Consider the following 19,124-nt stretch of genomic DNA (forward strand, 5'->3'; position numbering starts at 1 on the left):
GGGGGCGGGGCCGTCTCCTGCGTGGGGGTGGGAAGGTTACGGGCTTTGCGCAGCTAGTAGCTGCGGGTTGCTGTCATTGCGGCTGCCGCGACTGAGGCCGGGGAACCCAGGCGTCCGAGGACTCTAGGCGGGGGTCTCTTAACGGAGGGGGTGAGGGGACCCTGGCGTCGGAGGACCGGGGAGAGGGAAATGGGAGACCCAGAGTGGGGGGAGCGCTAGGGGACCCCCACATTCGGGGTACTGTGAGGACCCTTTGAAGAGGATACCGCAGTGGGGTGGGTCGGGGGACCCAGGAGTCCGGGCACCTTCGTGCTGGGGCGCATCGCAGCGGGAGGGGACCCCCAGGCTGGGGGGAAGGAGTGGGGGACTCTGTAACCTGGAGCCCCTTCAGGGAAGGGGAGAGGGCAGAGAAGCCCCCCATAGAACTGGGACGGTATTAGGGTTGGGAGCGTTCCCCTCACCTCTGGCAGGAGAATCCCCCCAACTGGGAATCAGGGCCCAAATCCTCTGTATCGCCCTCTGACCTGTGCCACCCCTAATCCTGCCATGAAGCAGCCTGAGCCTGCCGGTCCCTCCCTGGCCTCTCTTGCCCCAGGATTTTGCCTCTTCCTGTGGGGGAGGCTGTGATGCTCACAGACCGTACTGCTGTTGGGGAACTGTTGGGGGGGGGGTGTCCAGGGTGGGCTGGAACCCCCCCCCTTCCTATACATCCACGGGAGCTGGTTCTCCCTCCCTACATGCTGGACTCAGCACTTTGGAAAGGGAATTGATCTTTGGACACACGCTGACCCCCAATAGCAGCAGTACCCCCAGCCTAGGGGACACTGCGCGCCCACCCCATAGCGCTGGCACCCCCAGCCCAAGACAAACAGATTTCCCCTCGGGAAATCCCCCAGGACAAGCTGTGCCCCCAGCAATAGAACCCCTCAGCCCAGGATAAACTGTTTCTTGTTGTAGTAGGGCATCCCCCCCTTGGCACCTCAAACCCTCTCTGTTACAATCCATATCCCCCTGGCACCTCCCTTTCTCCACACCAGCCTTGCTATATCCTCCTCCGGCTCTCAGGGGGTGCCTCCCCTCATAGCCCTCTTCTAGTTGAGACCCCCGCACTCTCCCCTCAAAGAGACAGCTGGGCATGGAGCAAGCTGCCAGCAACCTGACGGTGATTGTGCCAGCCCAGCGCCTGACGCCAGCTTTTCCCCCGGCGGTCAAGCTGGGGCTCACAGCGCTGTACACGGCGCTGTATGCCCTGCTCTTCCTCTCAGTTTATGCCCAGCTGTGGCTGGTGCTGCTCTACCGGCACAAGAAGCTCAGCTATCAGACTGTCTTCCTCTTCCTCTGCCTGTTCTGGGCCACCCTCCGCACCACGCTCTTCTCCTTCTACTTCAAGAACACTCTCAAGGCGAACCAGCTGGGCCCCTTCCTCTACTGGCTGCTCTACTGCTGCCCCGTCTGCCTCCAGTTCTTCACCTTGACGCTCATGAACCTCTACTTTGCCCAGGTAATCAGGTGGGGGGGAGGGTGGCTTCACGGCTCAGCCCCCTGTAAGTAAAAGCCATCAACTTGGGTTTCCGCAGACCTGGCTTCACTCTTCCTTGCTTTGCACTTCCCAGAGCTGGGGATGGAACTCAGGAGTCCTGACTCCCAAGCCTTTCACTAACCACTAAAGCCCCACTCATCTTCCAAAGCTGGGGACAGAATCCAGGACTCCTGACTCCCAGCTCTAGCCCACTAGACCCAATTCCCCTCTCAGAGCTGAGGACAGAACCCAGTAGCTCCCTACCTGCTCTCTAACCCACTAATCCCCACTCCTTTCATATGCTGCTTGCATAAATATTTCTGGAGGTGCCCAGATACCCCAGTAATGGGTTCATAGGATTGTCCAGACTCCAGAGCAGTGGTGAGCAACCTTTCAGAAGTGGGGTGCCAAGTCTTCATTCATTCACTCTAATTTAAGGTTTTGCAGGCCAGTCATACATTTTAACATTCTTAGAAGGTCTCTTTCTATAAGTGTATAATATATAACTAAACTATTGTTGTACTTTAAGTAAATAAAGTTTTTAAAATGTTTAAGAAGCTTTTTTTAAAATTAAATAAAAAGCAGAGCCCCCCGGACTGGAGGCCAGGACCCAGGCACTGTGAATGCCACTGAAAATCAGCTCGTGTGCCGCCTTCGGCACCCATGCCATAGATTGCCTACTCCTGCTCCAGAGAGTTGGATCCTGCTATGCTGAGTGCCTTGTCCCTGCCCCACCCCATGGAGAGGACTCCAACATGGGACAGAAGATCAATTGGGGACGCATTTGGAGTGTGGGGGAAAAGGAGTGGAATGGAGGCAGGGGACTATCTGTCTATGGGGTTGAGGAATGGGAAATGGGACCTTTCCCTTCTAGGTGGTGCTTGCACCAGTCTGTCCCCAGAAAGGGTGGGGTGGGTGGGGAGGGGGGGACTGGTTTGGTGAGAGGTGTGGGGAATGAGATACGGGATCTTTCCCCTCTAATGAAATCCTGCCCTTAGTGGTGAGTCTTGTGAGGGATGAACAGGCCCCAGCATCCCAGCCTCTCTCCCTTTGAGGGGAGGAGCAGCACATGGGGGTTGCCCCTGTTGCTGCTGTGCCCCCAATTTTTGCTGCATCCCCCGCTGGCTCTGCTGCGTGCTGACTGCGGTTAGGTCTGGCTTGTTGGGGGAAGCGGGGCATGTTCTGTTTGTTGATATTTTGCAACTCATCTCCCTTGGACTCTGCCTCCTCAGCCACGCTGTGAGGGGCATGCGCTGGTGGCGAGGTGCCCATTAGGCTGTGACCCTAACTCTGCCCCCCCTTCCCTAGGTGGTGTTCAAGGCTAAAGCTAAGTACCACCCAAACATGACCAAAGGGCTGTGAGTATCTCTTCTCCTCCACTCCCAATATCCATGCGGTCACTTATAGCTCCTCCATGCCCCAAGCTGGAAATAGAACTCAGGAGTCCTGACACCCCCTCGCCTCACTGGAACCCACTACACCCCACTCCCCTTCCAGACCCAGGGACGAAACCCAGAAGTCACTCAGCTGAATTGGGGCCATCTTGCCCCCAGCCTGGCTCCGTGCCCCACATTCCCTGGTGCTGGTGGCTTTGGCCTAATGGGCATAGAGGCTCTGAGCCCACTCCTTTTCCCTGGGCAGGGCTGGAACAAAGGCTGGTGGGGGGAGTGGGATTGGGCTGGCTCCCTGCATGGGCACCATCTCCCCCCGCCCCCAGCATCTTCTGAGGCCAGCAGCAAAGCTGCTTAGGGGATTGAGCTGGGGAGAAGGAGGGGGAAGCTGCAGAGAGGGGGAGAGGCAGGGTTGGGAGACTGTGGTGGGGAGGGGATCTGGGGAGAGTGGGAAGGGCAGGGAACGGAGCAGGAGAGCTGCACTGAGTGGGGAAGAAGGATCTGGAGGGGAGGGAGAGCTGTGCAGAGGGATTGGGTAAGGACGGGGCAGCGGAGCTGAGGGGGACTGGAAGGGACTGGCAGAGTAGATCTGCCCCCCAGGGCAGGAGGGGAGCAGTACATCTCCAGGCTGGTCCCCCAGTCTCAGTCTCTCCCACAGGCTGGCTGTGCGGGGGGCCTGCCTGGGCGCCAGCCTGCTCTTCCTGGCAGTGAATGTGGCCTGCGCATTCGTGGTGCGGCTGGGGCGGGCTGAGCCCTGGGCCGTGGTGCTGACCCGTGTCCTCATCAACGACTCACTCTTCGTGCTGGGTGCTATCACCCTGGCGCTCTGCCTCTGCCTCGTGGCTCGTGGCTCACCAAGCACCAGCCTCTACCTGCAGGCCAAGGTGGGACACATGCTTTTCCTCTAGGGGGCGCTGGCTCCAATCCAGTCTGAGAGATGGGGCACTGGCTGGCTCAGGGGGGTTACGGATGGGATACTGGGCCCTTCACCTCTAGGGGGGCTAGTTCCTATCTGACCCCAGGCTGTGGGAGACTGGCTGGACGGTGGGGGTGGTGGTTATGGGACACGGAGCTTCCCTCTAGGAGGTGCCATTTGGCACTGGCCAAAGACCATGCTACCTGGGTGGGGTTGTGGGGGCCCATGGGCCTGATGGAAATCCTGTGAGATTAGGTTTGGAAGGTTGGGTCACAGGAATGGTCCCTGCATCTGTCTCCCTCCCTTCCCAGGGCACCACAGTGTGCCAGACAGCAGCCATGGGTGGCACCATGGTACTGCTGCACGCCAGCCGTGCCTGCTACAACCTGGTGGCCCTGGCGTTGAGCTCCCACACCCGGCTGGATTCCTTTGACTATGACTGGTACAATGTTTCGGACCAGGTCAGTGCAGATGGGAGGGACTTCCAGGAGGGGGTGGCACCAGTGGAGAGGCAGGTGGGCCTGCAAGGTGTTGTGGGGTGGAGATGGCGGGGCTGGGGGAGTGAGTGGCTCCAGAGGGTTGCGGGGGAGGTGGGGGTGCATGTGGAGGGTAGTTGAGGGGATGCTCCAAGATGTGGTAGAGGGGTGGCTGTGGTTCGGGGAGGTTAGGTCACTGAGAGGGGGCTGCCCCTCCATGGGAACTGGTGTCTCTAGCTCTCTGTTTGGGGGAGTTGGGCACAATCTCTCCCCCACTGTTTGCTCTCTGTTCTTGGCGGGAGGGGGCAGCACCTCAGGCCTTCTGCAGAGCCTCATTTTGGCTGGTGAAGATTTAGGGGGCACCTGGGGCTGGTGGCCAGACCCCCCAAAGGAATCTGAACTGTCTCCCCCCACCCCTCCAGGCGGATCTGATCACTGACCTGGGGGACCAAGGATATCTGGTTTTTGGCCTCATCCTCTTTATGTGGGAGCTGCTGCCAACTGCCCTGCTGGTGGGCTTCTTCCGGGTGCACCGCCCTCCCCAGGACCTGGTGAGTGGGGCAGTGGTAGCCCAGGATTGGGGGAGTGGAGCAGGGCCTGCTGGGTTAATTTGGAGGAATAACTGGATGCAGAGAATCAAAGATGTTTGCGTGACCCTGGCACTGTCCAGCTCTAACAAAGGTTTAATTGGGGTTTTGAGTACAGGGACCTTGGTCTGCTCAGCCCCATGGCAGCCACCCCGTTAAACACCCTCTGAACCTTGGGTACCAGATAGAGATAAAGGAGGCGAATCAGTGAAAGCGTTTAAAATGTGAAGAGGCCAGGCTTGTAACGCCAGCCCTTGTGCCAGTTTCTGGAAGGGCAAAACCCATCTGGCAGCCTCTGAGGTGCCAGTAAAGGTGTAATAACTGTCCCTTGGTGGGGAGCAGAAGTTAGTTCAGACAGGTTGGACTGGTGTCGTTGCTAAGGTCCCAGCCTGGTCCCTAGAAAACAAAACAAGACACACACACAATAGGAAATTAAAACTCCCAGCCAAGTGAGAAACGTGGCCTTTCTGGAGCTGATGTTCACCTGCAGCCTCCCTGCTGGAGAAACACAGGCTGGGCACAGGGACCCCACCCCCCCAGCTGCTCTGGGCTACTCAGGCCACTGCTTTGAGCTGCCTTTTTGGTTGTAGGTGTATGGTAGTGTTGCAAAATATGCAGCGTGGGCTTGCTAAGCCAGCCGCTTCTTAGACAGGAGGCATAAGGAGAGGGAGGGGAAAGAGAAGAAATAATGGAGGACCGGGGAGAGGAAAAGAGCACATGGGGTGGGGTGACAGTCTGTCTCCCAGGCGGTGTTTGGATTTAATAAAGCTGGTGAAGATGTCATCTGGGTCCATCTTTGGCCTGGTCTGATGAGAGCATCTCCTAGGGTCAGGATGACAAAGGCCCAACGATGTCATGCTGGATCCGGAGGTCCCAGAAGATGGGGGAGCAGCCAGCCTCTTTTCCTGGTCTCCTGTCTCAGTCCCTGGGTGTTATCAGCCAGTTTTTTGGACCCCAAAGTCTTTTCTTTGAAAGGTCCCAGAAAGGGGTGAGGGGCAGGACAGTCCAGCCCCTCAGTGTTTTGTCCACCAGTTAGGCTTTATTTCCAGCACACCCATTTTGGTCCCTTGATTTCTGGGCCGACATGTCTCTTGTTTAACAGCCCTTGCGTTAAATCTGTCGGCCTCCGGCTCCATTTGCTCCTTTCTCATCAGCATTTGCTGGCCCCAGCTCTTGTGACATGTTCTGAGGTTGCCCTCCCTTCTTGCAGTCAGGGTGGGTTTGCAGGCCCACTTGTTACGCCAGGCCGGGGAGGAGGAGGCGTGGCCTGCTGAGATGTCAGTTAGCAGCTCCTGGGGTTAGGAAGGGCCTCCCTACAAAGTACCTCCCAGCAATGGGGGATTCCCCAACCCCCTCCTCGTGGCACAGCTGGGCTGGTGCAATATGGGGGATCCTCTTCCTCTATGGGGCAGGAGCATTACAGCAGGTGGGGGAAAGGTCTGATAAGTGGGGGGGACCCCCACAAGGTGTCGCAGTCCTCAGCCTGGTAGCGGGGGATCTACACACACACACCCTCACAGAACAGCCCTTGTCCTGTGGGTCAGCCTGGTGGGTTGCAATCACCTGGGGAAGAGGGCGGGGAGCTGTGAAGAGAAACCTGGCCTCCGTCTCCAGTAATACCCTGTTTCTTTTCTCCTCTGCCCCCCAACAGAGTGCCAACCACATCATCAATGGGCAGCTTGGGGGCTCCCGTTCCTACTTCTTTGACCACCCCGGGCAATATGAGAACGAGGGCCCCCCCCGCAGGAAGGGAAGCAGGTAACCTCCCCTTGACCTTCCAGTCCCGAGCCCCTCCCCAGGGGAAGCAGCAGGTAATGCCTCCTAGGGAGAGAATAAATGTGTGGGGAGGGAGTCCACAGGATCCTCCTCCCTCCATTGGGGTTTAAGGCCCCTGGAGGAGAACTAACCCCCAATGGGGTCTCACTGCTGGGGTGTTGGAGCACTGCATGCTGGGAGCTAACCCCTTTGGATTCATGCCTGCTGGGGCTCTGCTTGGGGTGGGGCAGATGCGGGGGACCTTATTCTGGGGGGTGGGATGGGGGGATGGTACTCTGGGAGTGGATCCCCCACCTCATGTAACCTCCCCTCTCTGCCTTGCAGCCTGGCAGGCCGACTGGGCAGCGGCAGCTGGTATGGAGCCATTGGCCGGACTGGGAGGGATCCGGACTGGCTGGGGGGGCAGCCCCCCACAACCCCCCTGCTCTTTTCCCAGGTCACTGTGCAGACCAGCCACCACCACAGCCTCTACTCCACCCCACAGACCTAGATGCGCCCCCCCACCCTGTGCGTCACAGGTGGATGCTAATGAAATGGGGCCATGAGGACTCAATGGTGTGGAAGGTGGGGGGATGAGTTCTGAGTGCAGGAAGTGGAGGGGACCCAGCTCTGTGCAACTCAAGCTGAACAACCCCCAACCAAACAGCCCCCCTCCCCATCGCACAGGGATGGCTCTGGCACCACCCCACGTGCTGCAGCCTCTGAGGGTGCAGGCCAGTTTGGGCATGGATCCCAGTGTCCTCCCGTGGGACAAAGGAAGAATGGACTGTCTCCTCCCGCTGCTGCTGAATGTGCTGGAGCATTGCATGTCGGGAGTCCCCCCTCTGGATTAGTGCCTGCAGCTGAACCATCCTGGGGGCGGGGGTCACACTGTTGTGAGGTGCCAGACTGTGGCTGAGGTGCCATTTCGTACCCTCCGGTGCACGCCATCTCCTGGCTTCTCCCAGAGCTCTCCCCAGCGCTGCCCTCCCACCCCAAGGCTTTGGTGCTGTCCTGTCCATCCACCCCAGGCTCAATAAAAGGTTTGTGTTAGTGGCACAGCTTCTGTGTGTGGCTTTTGTGGGTGCGGGAAGCCAGGACTCCTCAGTTCTGTTCCCAGCTTGGGGAGAATGTGGTGGGACTGGGAGCCAGGACTCCTGGGTTCTGTTCCCAGTTCTTGCAGGGGAGTGGTGTCTAATGGTTAGAGTGGGGTGGGGCTGGGAGCCAGGACTCCTGGGTTCTGTTCCCAGCTCTGCTACAGACTGCATGAGCTGCAGCAAGTGATTCCCGCCCCCCGCTGGCACAAGCACTGTGTACAATTGAGCGGCGTCTCTGCCCTCACTCCTTGGACTTTAAACCCTCAGTCTGATGGGGTTAATCAGCAACCTGCCCCCAGGTTGGCCCAGCATAGGTAGTTGGGGTGGGGAAGAGAGCCATGTCCCGGCAACCCTCCCCCAGGGGGCTGGAGCTGCCTGTTGGTCTGGGAGGGGCATTGCCCCCAGAGCTGCCCTGTATTTATTCCATCTCAGCTGCCCTTTATATTGCCCATCCTAATCCCTCCTGCCCCTCATCCTGCAGGAGTGGCACTGTCCCTCCTCCCCCGTGGCCAGGTGCTGTTACCCTGCCTGCCCCTGCTAATCCCTCCATAAACTGATCCACCCGCGTGCTGCAGTTAGAGCCAGCTCAGCCAGGCGCAGGGTTTAGAAGTCACTGAGGACCAGCTCTTGCCCTAGTTTCTTGGATTCTGAGGCAGGCTTTGCCCCAGACACCTGGGTTCTCTGCCTGACTGAGGCCTGCCCCTTTCTCCATGTTTACCCCACACATTTTGGCGATGCCTAGATCAATACAGTTGCAGCACTTGCAATGGGGGCTGGAACTCTGGACTACTGGCTTCTGTCTTGGCTCTCAGAGGGGAGAGGGTCATAATAGGCGTGCCTTGCCTTGATGTCTCGGAAAGCCCAAGCCCTCTGACCCTAGCTGAACAAACAGGCAGAGTTCCCTCAGCCTCCTTAACCTTGCCCATTGTTCCAGCAGCCTCTATAAAACCAGCTTCTCTTTACAACTGCTCCAGGCTGGCTTGCACAGAGGCTAACAAGGCCTAGCTGCTTCTGAGCATGGGTGGGGAGTGTGTTCTGCTGGGTTCAAGCAGCGGGCACTGGGAGGCAGGACGCCTGGGTTCCATTCTCTGCTCTTGGATGGGGTGGGGCAGCTGGCTGGAGTCATGCAATAAGAGCACAAGAGTGAAGGATGGGATGGGAAGGGAAACATTTGCAAGGGAAACAGCTGAAGGGAGGGGGCGTGCTGGGGCCTGGAATGGAGTCATCCATATGAAAAACAGCACTGTCCCCCACCCTGCTCAACAACCCCGTGGCCCAGGGAGCCACAGCCCAGAACCCCCCACTGAATGCCTGCCCCACTGCCTGTGGCCGAGCATGCCCCATCCTGCTCCCTGTGGCCCTGCACTGTCCGCCAAGCCCCTGTCCCGTTTCCTATTGCCTAGCACCCGCCACCCTGGTTCCCATGACCCAGCACCCTCTGATGAGCCCTGCTCTGCTCCCTGGGGCCCAGCATCCCTCGCTGAACCCCTGCCCTACGCCCTGTGGCCCTGCATCCCCCGCCAAGACCTTGCCCTGTTCCCTATCGCCCAGCACCCGCCACCCTGCTCCCTGTGACGCAGCACCCCTGATGAGCCCTGCTGTGCTCCCTGCTGCTAGCAGCCCAGCAACCCTTGCCAAGCCCCACACCCTGCTCTCTGTGGCCCAGCGCACCCTACCAAGTCCTTCTGCCATTTCCTGCATCCCAGTGCTCCCTGCCGAGCCCTGCCCCACTCCCTGTGGCCCAGCGCCCTCAGCTGAATCCTCATCCCGCTCTTTGAGGCCCAGCACCCCCATCTCCCCGCAGGCCTCGCTCCCTGTGGCCCAGTGCCCCCCGCTGAGCCCGCTCCCTGCTCCCCAGTGCCCTCCGGCAAGCCCTATCCTGCTCTTTGCTGCCAGTGCCACCTGCCGAGCCCCCAAGCCACTCCCTGCAGCCCAGCACCCCCTAGTGCTCTGGCTCTCTCTGGGCTGTGATGCCTAATCCCTGCTAATCCCAGCTGAATCCCGGAAGTGTCTGTCCTTGGAGCAAGCAGCAGGGGCTGGAAGGGCCCAGCCCTGGGCAGGGGAGAGGGCATCATGAGCTGGCCGGGTGAGGCTTGGCAGGAGGGGCTGCCAGCACGGGCACTGCAGGGGGTGAGGGAGCTGGAGCAGCGCCTGGAGTGGGCCAACAAGGAGCGGGTCCAGAAGCAGGCACAGCTGGACACATTGGAGGCCGCATTACACAAGCAGAGGCAGAAGGTACATGGGTGCTCCCCACCCCTACCCCCACACTGATGGGGGGTGGCACCCAGGGAGGGCAGCCTGTGGCTCCCAGCAGGCCAAGCACCATTACAGCTGAGTCAGTGGTTATGCTGCAAGGCCCATTCGCCCATGCCCACTGAGCCAGCCAGTTCTCCCTGCCCTGGGCCACAGCATAGTTCGTGTTTCCATGCCCACCTCATGCCCCCACCTATGGGCTGTGCACTCTTGGGCCTCTCTCCCCGGGCTTGCACACTCACAGCCCATCCCTTATAGCACGAGGAGGAGCGTGACACGTGGGCGCTGCTGGCTCAGGAGCGGCGGGACCTGACTGAGGCCTGCGAGCAGCTGGAGCGTGGGCGCCAGCAACAGAGCCGGGAGCTCGAGGCCAAGGGGGCGCAGTTGAACCAGCTGGAGGGGCAGCTGGGCCGGGCTGCCCAGCGCATTGAGGAGCTGGAGGAGGAGCTGCGGAGGTATCTGCAGGGGGATGGGGCTGCCAGCAGGACAATGGGGGGTGTTAGAGGGAGCCGGGCACTGCCTGAGACAGGAGGGGGAACAGCACTGAGTGGGGTGCTGCCCAGGAGCAGTGGAGGAAGTGCCTGTGGGTATCTGGAGGTCAGGGCTGAGGGGTGCCCAAGGGAAAGTGAGAGGATGTGTGGGTGCAGTAGGGGATATTGTTGGGGTAGGTATGGTAGATCGGGGGCCGGGTAGGGGGTTGTGCCTGGAGAAAGGTGAGGGAATCTAGGAGGTACATTGTTGGGATAGTGGTGGCAGGATCAGGGGGCAGAGTAAGAGTGTGGAGGGTGGTGGCCAGGGGACGAGGAGGAGCAGCAAAAGGAGTGGTTTGTGGTGTTGGGGTGGGGGAGCACTGTGGGGTCGGGGATGGAGTTGAGTGGAGCAGAGTTGGAGTGAGGAGCACCAGAGGAGCAATGGGGATGGGGGGCTCGGGGGCTGGGTATGAGGGGGCACCTGGCAGGCAGCACTAAGCTCTCTCTGGGATCCCCCCAGGTGCCAGGCAGAGCTGTATAACCTGCGCTCAAGCACCCTCCTGACCCATTGCTGCCCCCCCAAGGATGAAGGTGAGGAGGGCAGGAGGGAGGGGGGCTCATTCCTGTCCCAGGTTGCTGGGAGCTAGAGCTTGTTGCAGCCTGTTGAGGAGGGGGCTGGGGCGAGGCAGTCTGACCCCTTTGGGGAGCTGGTCATCTGCCCTGCAGAGCTGACCAGGTCTGTCTCCTCACAGGGCTTGCGCTGGGCACTTGGGAGCAAAACCCCAGACTAGAGAACAGACCCCGAACACTCAGAATGAGAGTGAGTACAGAGGGTGCCCCTCAACCCCGACCTCCAGCCCCCACCATCCCACTCCAGGCTCCCTCACCTCCAGCTCTGCCAGCGTCCCTCAATCCTGACTCCCAGCCTCCGGTTATCCCAGACCCAGGCTCCCCCACCTCAGCTCTGCCAATGCTTCTCAATCTGGTTCTCCCACCTCTATCTACTTGTGGCCCTCATTCCTGAGCTGCAGCCTCTGCCCCATACAACTGAGGTGCATTTAGTAAAAGCCTGTATTCCTCACCCCCTTATCTCCCCTTCTCCGTTGCAGCCCATCAGATCCACATTGGGGGAGGAGCAGCTCGTGCATCGAGAGGCTGCCTGGCACAGTGTCCCTCCAGGGGGCCCTGCCCCCCCAGAGAACAGTCAGGGGATCCCATCCCCTGGGGAGGAACCTAGAGAGGAGAATGCAGGTAAAACTCCAATGATGTTGTGAGAGACACTGGGGCGGGGGGGGGGGGGGGGGGGGGTTAATGTCTTCATGCCCAACCTAGCTATGGCAGTTTCTCCTTCTGAGCAGGTCACCCAGCCCCCAAACCTCACCCTGCCCTCCCTATAGTGGGGATCTGGATGGGTCCTGGGAAGGGCTGGTCCAGGAAAGGGGCTTTATGGGGAACCCCCCTGTTCTCACCCCTGAGATCCAGGCTGATCTGTTCCTAGGAGTGAAGCATTCTGAGTAACTTGGTTACACTGGGGTCGGTGTCCGATCTGGGGGGATTGCAGAGAGCTGGTTGAGGACTGTGGGGGGAGCTGAGCTCAAGACCTTCAAAGGAGTGGGGAGGGTGCTGTGTCCAGGGTCTGCACAGGAGAGAACTAGGCTGGTGTCCAGCGGTGGCTGGGGTGGGGGATGAGCCAAGGGCAGCGGGGGTGGAGGGGTGTGAGGAACTAGACACAAGGACTGTGGGGTCCAGCCCGTCCTTGGTGCCGGTGGTGGAAGCCCATATGGCTCATGATGGTGGAGGAGAGCGGGATGGCAATGGTCCCAGGCTATTGAGGGCAGCATTGCTGTTTCTCACCCCTACCCTCTCCCCTGCAGGGCCGGGGCATGGCCCCCCTGGCATGGAGGCCTGGGAGTTGATGGGGGGACTGCAGTCAGTGCAGCGGGAGCTGGCCCAGTGCACAGAGCAACGGGACCAGGCAGTCGCTAAGGTGAGCATGGGAGAGACGAGAGGGAAAATGGGTTAGCCTCAGGCTACGTCTACACTACAGGATAAATTTGAATTAGCTTAAACCGATTTTATAAAACAGATATTATAAAGTCGATTGTGTGCGTCCACACTAGGCACATTAATTCGGTGGTGTGCGTCCATGGTCTGAGGCTAGCGTCCATTTCTGGAGCGGTGCACTGTGGGTAGCTACTGTAAAATAATGAGGCCAATAACGTCGATTTGCGTCCACACTAACCCTAATCCGATATAGTAATATCGATTTTAGCGTTACTCCTCTCGTTTTGTAGGAGTACAGAAATCGATTTAAAGAGCCCTTTAAATCGATATAAAGAGCAGTGTAGTGTGGACGGGTGCAGCGTTAAATCGATTTAACGCTGTTAAAATCGGTTTAACAGCGTAGTGTAGACCAGGCCTCAGACTGGGTGGGAAGGGCCACTTGGGGGTTCATGGAACTTCTGCAGGGTGCAGTACCGCCTGCTGCCACACGGGGGGGGGCGCATAGAGATGCTGCAGGGTGCAGTACTGCCAGCTGCTCTTGGGTGGGCATGGAGCTGCTGCAGGGTGCTGTACCGCCTGCTGTCACGAGGTGGGGCTCTAGTCCTTGGAGCCCAGGGACTGCAGTGATCTGTGCCGGGAGGCCTAGAGGAGAGGATGCAGGTTTCAGTGGCGCTATGCAGGCCCTCTAAGAGATCCACAGAGGCCCCTAGCCATAATAAAAATAAAAAATGATGACACATGATCTAATCTTGTCCCATCAGAACCGATATATTTTATTAATATTTATGAACATTTTTAACTCTTTAATATGACAAAATCTATATCGGTTAACAACAAAAATAATATGTCTTTTACCAAATCACATCTCTTATTTGCTTAAATCTGCAGCTCTAAGCTGAGGGAGTTTGTCACATTTCGGTCCGATAGGGATACACATAAAAACAAGTTGTGAAACTTATCAAATACCAAAAAATTAACAAGTGTCTAAATTTGAAGCCCTCTTTGAGCTTGAGGCTCAGGCCAAATGGCCCTCCTGGTCCCCCCTCTGATTGGCCCTGGCGCTATGAGGCAGCCCCGGAGGGGAGGGGGTGGGATTGCACTCCCTTTATCCCCCCACTCATATTCCTGTTGCAGATCCCATTCCCCCCTGCCCCCCAGCTGTGGTGAACAAGCAGGACACACAGGACTGGCACCTCTGGAGGGACTAGGTGAGGGATGTAGCCCTTGGGGTGTCTGTTGGTTCTCCATGGAGCCACTGGAGGGCTTGCCCAAGTCTCACACATTGTTGCCCCCCCCAGGTGCGTGCCCTGGAACGGCGGGTGCAGCAGCTGTTGGAGGAGCTGAGGGGCCAGAGGCAGAGAGCAGGGGCCACGCAGCGCCGCCTGGAGCAGCAGGAGAAGGAGCACCGGCAGGTGGGAGAACCTGTGCTGTGCAGCCCACCCCCTGCTATCCCCTTCTGCAGCACAATCCCCCCAGCTTGGCACAACCCCCTCCCCTGGCCCCCTAATCCCCACCTCACAGTCCGTCCCTCACACCCAGCACAGCCCCTCTTTCCCAACAGTACCCTGCCACCCTCTTCCCCTCCCTTCAGCCCCTGACCCCACTGCACGAATCCCCCCCGTGTGCAACAGCCCCCACACTGCTGTGACCAGCCACTTCCCCTACACCCAAGTGCTTCCGGAGCCTAGAACAGCCTTACAAGGGGGCCCGAAAGGACTGTGTTGCACTCAACTAGGGCTGGGGTCCCATTAGGCTGAGCCCCCTCTTCACCACAGGAGGCCCCCTCAGATCCCCTCCACCCACAACTCGGGCCTCTGGCAGTTGTCATGGTGCATATCACCCCCTGTCTGTTGCAGGAGCTGGCGGAGCTGGAGCGGCACCATCGGGAAGCACTGGAGCAGCAGGGTACCCGGTTGGACATTCCTGTGTCCCCCCACCGCCCACCAAACAACGTGAGAGAGGTGTCAGTGCCAATGGGCAGAAGGGACTGTATAATGGGCGAATGGACCCAGCACCTCGTGGAGGGGAAGAACCTATATCCCATTTCCCACCCCTCTGAGCCAGCCAGACTCCTGCCCTGTCAGAGCCCACATCACTCACACACCTGTCTTCAGCAGGGCCTGGGGGGATCAGAGCAGGAGCGGCGCCACCCAGGCTGTGGCCAGCGCAGCCTCAGCAGCTCCCGGCAGGAACGGGCACCCGAGAAACGAGGGGCAGCTGGGAAGGTCAGAGGTGAGATGGGGGAGTGGGGTCAGGGTGAGGCTGGGGAGGAGAAGACAGGGCCTGGGGGAAGCGGGGGTCAGAGGCGGGAAGAGAAGGGGATGCTGAAAGTTTGGGTGTTTGGCCCTCTGGGTTTGGGGGTCCAGCCAGGGGCTGTGGCAGGGGTGAGGGCCCTGCAGGGGAGTAGGTGTATGGGGGTGGGTGGGGTGGTATGGTGTCTGTGGGTATGGGGCTTATAAAGGGGTGCTGGGTGTGTGTCTCAGAGACCATGGGGGGCCTCAGGGGAGGTCTGGGGGTTTCTCTGTACCCTGCACCAGCCCAACCTGGGCCCAGGGGAGTCCCCTGGCACCATGTCCCCCTAACCACTCTCTCTCTGCTCTGTTTGCCTGCCCACCAGGTTCCTCAGCAGAGAGTCCCCGAGTTGTGGGCAGGCTGGTGCCCAGTGGGGAGCGGAGCCGGGAGCCGGAGTCCCCCACAGAGCTGCCGGCCCTGAGGGCTGAGGTTTTGGGGCTGCGCCGGCGCCTGGCTGCCTCTGAGAGCCTGCGCAAGGGGCTGCTGGAAAACTGCTGGCAGCTGCATCAAGGCGCCCGGGACCTGACTGGGGAGCGCCGGGCACTGGCTGAGATGCTGCTGGCCCATGATGCTGCCATTCAGCACAAGGAAGAGGCGGAGGAGCTGCAGGGAGCGCCAGGGCCCGGCCTGGCCAAAGGGGATGGGGGGGAACTGCAGGCCCTGGCTGTGGAGTCGGAGGCTCAGGTCTGGGGGGCACCAGGCCCTGGCCTGCCTGAGGGGGATGCTCAGGAGGTGGGGGAGCTGAAGGTGCTGCGGGGGGAGTTGAGGGCCCTGGCCCTGGGCAAGGCTGAGGCAGAGACTCAGGCAGCCCAGGCCCAGGAGCGGCTGCGGCGGCTCCAGGAGACGCTGGGGTTGCAGACAGAGCGGCTGGCACTGGCCTGTGAGGCTCAGAGCCAGCATGTGGCAGAGCTGCTGACTGAGGGCCACGAGAGGGAGCAAGAGCTGGAGCGCCTGAGCCAGGCGCTGCGGGAGGCGGGACGGGTCCGCGAGCTGCTGGAGGCTGAGGTGGGGCGGCTGCAGGTGCTGCTGGGTGGGGACACACCTCCCACTGGTTCACCTGAGCCGCCCCCCACAGCCCCAGAGCCTGGCCTGCCTGAGCCGCTCCCCACAGCCCCAGAGCCTGGCCCCCCAAGTTTGGCCTCCCCCACCCCTGCTGAGCTGCCCATTCCCCTGGAGTTGCCACTCAGTGCCCTGGAGTTGGCTGTGGTTAGCAGGATGTGGCTGGCAAGGAAGCAGGGCTGGCACAGTGCACGGGCACTGCTGCAGAATATCCTGTGGGAGCTACAGAAGCTGGCAGGCCAGGCTGGATTGCAGGAGCAGGTGAGTGAGCTTGGGGGAGGGCAGTTCCCCCAGTTCCCTCCACCCCATGCACCCTCGACAGACCTGCCTGACCAGGGGCTTCCTTGCCCCGTACCCCCCAACTCGTGTCCCAGGGCTCCAATGCCAGGCTGGGGGCTCCCCTGCCAAACCCAGGGTTCCCCTGCCCCATTCCCTCAAAACTTGGGTTTCCACATCCCCAACACATGGCTACCCTACACCTTCCAGAACACCCTTACTCTTCATATGTCACAGCCCACCCCACCCCCTCCACCTTCCCTCTGAGCCATCTGTCATCAGTGTCCTCCATCTTGGACCAAACTGGTCTCGGTGGCGTCCTCTTCACTCCTTTGCCCCAGGGTCAGGCTGGGGTTGTCTGCGGCTGAACCCTGCTCTCACTGGGGTAACAGGATCTGTTCCCTTTCTCTTTCCCCACCCCTGACTCTTCCCAGCTGGAGGAGGCGCTGTCCCGTCTGCTGCAGGAGAATCAGGCCCTGCGGGCTGAGCTGGCACTGTGGCAATCCCACACCCGAGAGGAATGTACCACACCTGCCACTGGAGACAGACAACACCAGGGGACCTCAGCCACCCCCCCTCCAGCGCTCCTAGGGGATAGAGGCCAGGAGGACCTTACTTATGGTAAGATGGGGGGACATGGAGCTTTGGGTCGATTTGGTGGGTGAGATCAGGGCTTTTCCCCGTGGATCTGCAAGGGAAGGGGGCTGGGCATCAATGGGGTGCACGGCCTTTCGGGAGGAGGAGTAGCACCTGCCTGCAGGTCCGGGGGAGGGGGCTGGGCAGTTATGGGAATCATGTGGAGAGAGAGTCTCAGGTATTTGGGGAGGGTGATTGGAGAAAGGGGGGATCATGGCTGGAGGCCCAGGCATTAGAGGGTCATGGGAGCAGACCCCTAACTTGTGTCCCTGTCTCTCTTTCTCAGTTCTCCAGACTGCCTGGCCAGGGGTGCGGGATGCCCAGACCCAGACAGAGGGGCCAGCACGGGGCAGGCGCCACGGGGAGCTCATCTTGGCAGCCTTCGACCACACTCAGTATGAACCCTATGGGCTGCCTGAGGTCGTCATGAAAGGTGCGTGGTGGGCGGCTGGACCAGGCACATGGTGCAGGCACTGCCCATGTCTGGGGGTGCTGAGATGTGGAAGGCAGTTCAGGGAGTTATGGGATGGGCAGCATTTGAGGGGCACTCTGGGGCAGGTTATGGAGCAGAGGGGTTCAGGGAGGAGGTATGGGGCAGGGAAGTGGCAGACTGAGGAGTGTATGGAGTGGAGAGGATTCTGGGGGAGATACAGAGCAGAGGGGTACAGGGCAGGGGAAACCCCAGTGTGGGAGGATTAGTGCAAGGAGAGTTGGGGGAGGCATCCTAGATTGTGCCTACGTGAGAGTCCCATACACCCCTCGCCACCTGCAGCCAGTGGCCCTGTGCCCAGACTCAGCTAGGAATTCTCTTCTCCCCCTCCCCGCAGTTGATTTTCCATCTAGCTCAGCAGCTCTGAGCTCTGCAAGGAGGGGCAGGGGTGCAGTACTGATTCTGGCTCTGATCCCTCTCCAGGCAGCTGCCCTTCCCCCCAGTAGGGCACTGGAGTGAGAGTGGGAGGAGCCCCCTAGCAGTGCTCCCAGCCCCCAGGCAGTGAGAGATTGGGACCCAGGTGTCCGGGATGGGAGATCACCCCTAGCAGAGCTCAGCCCCCACATGTTAGCCCCAATCTCACTCTGTGCCCCACTCACAGGTTTTGCCGACATCCCCTCCGGCCCCTCCTGCCCCTACGTCCTTCGGAGGGGGCTCCTGGGCAGTACCCCCTTGGCCCAGCTGGCACCCAAAGCTGAGCCAGAGGAGGATCCCGCTGAACCTGATATGGGCACCAGCGTCTGAGAGCATCTACACTGCTGGATGAGCAACCCCTGTATGCATCCTTGAGCTTCACCCCAGAGGCAGCTGCATCTTTGCACTGGGGGCAGCGAGATGATGATTTCTGTGTTTCACATTATTTTCTATTCTCTTTCCAGCCTGGATGGCAGAAATGTGCCCCCTCCAGCTACAAAGATCCCTGATGTTGCCTGGAGCTCCCCAGCTGCTATGTGGCACCTTATGGCTGAGAAGGGGAGTCCTTCTCCCCTTCCCTCCACAGATGGACATATGTAACCCTCTTGGATTTATTTTACAACCTGGCTTCCTTAAGGTGCTAAAAATTGTGGGTGCTACAGCTCAATGGGCTCACAGCTGCTCAATGCCCCACTCCCTGCACACAAGGAATGGGGGAGGGTCAATGAATGGGGTTAATTGGAATCTCTGCCTCCCCTCCCCCAGACACACAGCTTGAAGGGAGTTAAGCCCTCTATTCATGGCTCAGGGAATCAAAGGGCGGGTTGTGTCCACCCACCGAAAGTTTGGAGGAGCTGCTATGTTGAGTCACCCCCACCCCCTGAGAGGGGCTCAGCAGAAGTTCCTCCAAGAGAGGGGGTGCAGCACAGGGAGTCTTCCCCCACACACACCTGCCTCAGCTCTGGGGTTTATATGTAACTCTGTCTCCCCCAGCCTCAATAAAGTTCCTTGCCTCAGCTTCAGGCAGCTCCTGCCTGCTTCTTTCCAGCTTGGGGGTCTGGCAGCTGCATTGCTCCCAAGCTAGTCTGGGCTGGAGACACCCCCTCCTGTGCAGGTCTCCAGCACTTCAGGGTGAGAGAGTGTTATAGTAGCCCCCCCCCCACCCTCCCGAACCCAGGCAACAGCAGGAAGAGGGACAGTAGTGCCCCCACCCCATTCTGCGGGGGGGGGGGGAAACAGACTCAGAGAGGGGACATGGAGCAGCTGAGACTTGAACCCAGGAGTCCTGCCCCCTCCTCTGGGGCCAGGGAGGGAGCAGTGTGGGGAGGCTTTGGGGGTTGCACCATCCCAGGGAAGGGGAACTGCTCTATCCTAAAAAATCATCCCAGAATCCCATGGCAAAGGGATGTGTCCCCACCTCTGTCCCCCTGGGTACCCTGTGCTGGTACCAGCCTGTCCCCTCTCTGTGCACTGCCCCCCTCCATGCTCT

The 19,124-nt window shown here is 59.8% G+C and overlaps 3 protein-coding genes across 5 annotated transcripts in view; 2 read left to right on the forward strand and 1 right to left on the reverse strand.

Annotated features, from left to right (window-relative positions):
• On the forward strand, positions 1 to 11,031 carry GPR137 (G protein-coupled receptor 137). 3 transcript variants are annotated; one of them, XR_012657174.1, is made up of 8 exons: positions 6 to 1,501; positions 2,828 to 2,877; positions 3,569 to 3,794; positions 4,138 to 4,287; positions 4,725 to 4,853; positions 6,541 to 6,647; positions 10,253 to 10,449; positions 10,985 to 11,031. XR_012657174.1 is itself a non-coding variant. In XM_032804351.2 (7 exons), the coding sequence occupies exons 1-7, from the start codon at positions 1,136 to 1,138 to the stop codon at positions 7,153 to 7,155; spliced, it is 1,194 nt and encodes a 397-aa protein (XP_032660242.1). In that variant the 5' UTR covers positions 7 to 1,135; the 3' UTR covers positions 7,156 to 7,705. The 3 variants fall into 3 exon arrangements, 2 of the variants coding, with proteins under 2 accessions (XP_074929458.1, XP_032660242.1); XM_032804351.2 differs by lacking the exons at positions 10,253 to 10,449; positions 10,985 to 11,031 and adding an exon at positions 6,990 to 7,705 and having other exon boundaries at positions 7 to 1,501; XM_075073357.1 differs by lacking the exons at positions 6,541 to 6,647; positions 10,253 to 10,449; positions 10,985 to 11,031 and adding an exon at positions 5,716 to 6,528 and having other exon boundaries at positions 1 to 1,501.
• The window catches only part of LOC116838828 (sodium/calcium exchanger 1), a 144,049-nt gene that overhangs the window by 19,681 nt on the left and 105,244 nt on the right, over positions 1 to 19,124 (reverse strand). The gene's annotated exons all lie outside the window — the stretch shown is intronic.
• Positions 11,573 to 17,977, forward strand: LOC116838824 (uncharacterized). Its single transcript, XM_032804333.2, has 9 exons — positions 11,573 to 11,715; positions 12,339 to 12,451; positions 13,767 to 13,880; positions 14,325 to 14,420; positions 14,586 to 14,700; positions 15,086 to 16,080; positions 16,530 to 16,716; positions 17,018 to 17,164; positions 17,823 to 17,977. Exons 2-9 carry the CDS (start codon positions 12,362 to 12,364, stop codon positions 17,963 to 17,965), a joined length of 1,887 nt encoding a protein of 628 aa, XP_032660224.2. The 5' UTR covers positions 11,573 to 11,715; positions 12,339 to 12,361; the 3' UTR covers positions 17,966 to 17,977.

This window comes from Chelonoidis abingdonii, chromosome 17 (genome assembly GCF_003597395.2).
Source record: "Chelonoidis abingdonii isolate Lonesome George chromosome 17, CheloAbing_2.0, whole genome shotgun sequence".
NCBI classification, from domain to species: domain Eukaryota; kingdom Metazoa; phylum Chordata; order Testudines; family Testudinidae; genus Chelonoidis; species Chelonoidis abingdonii.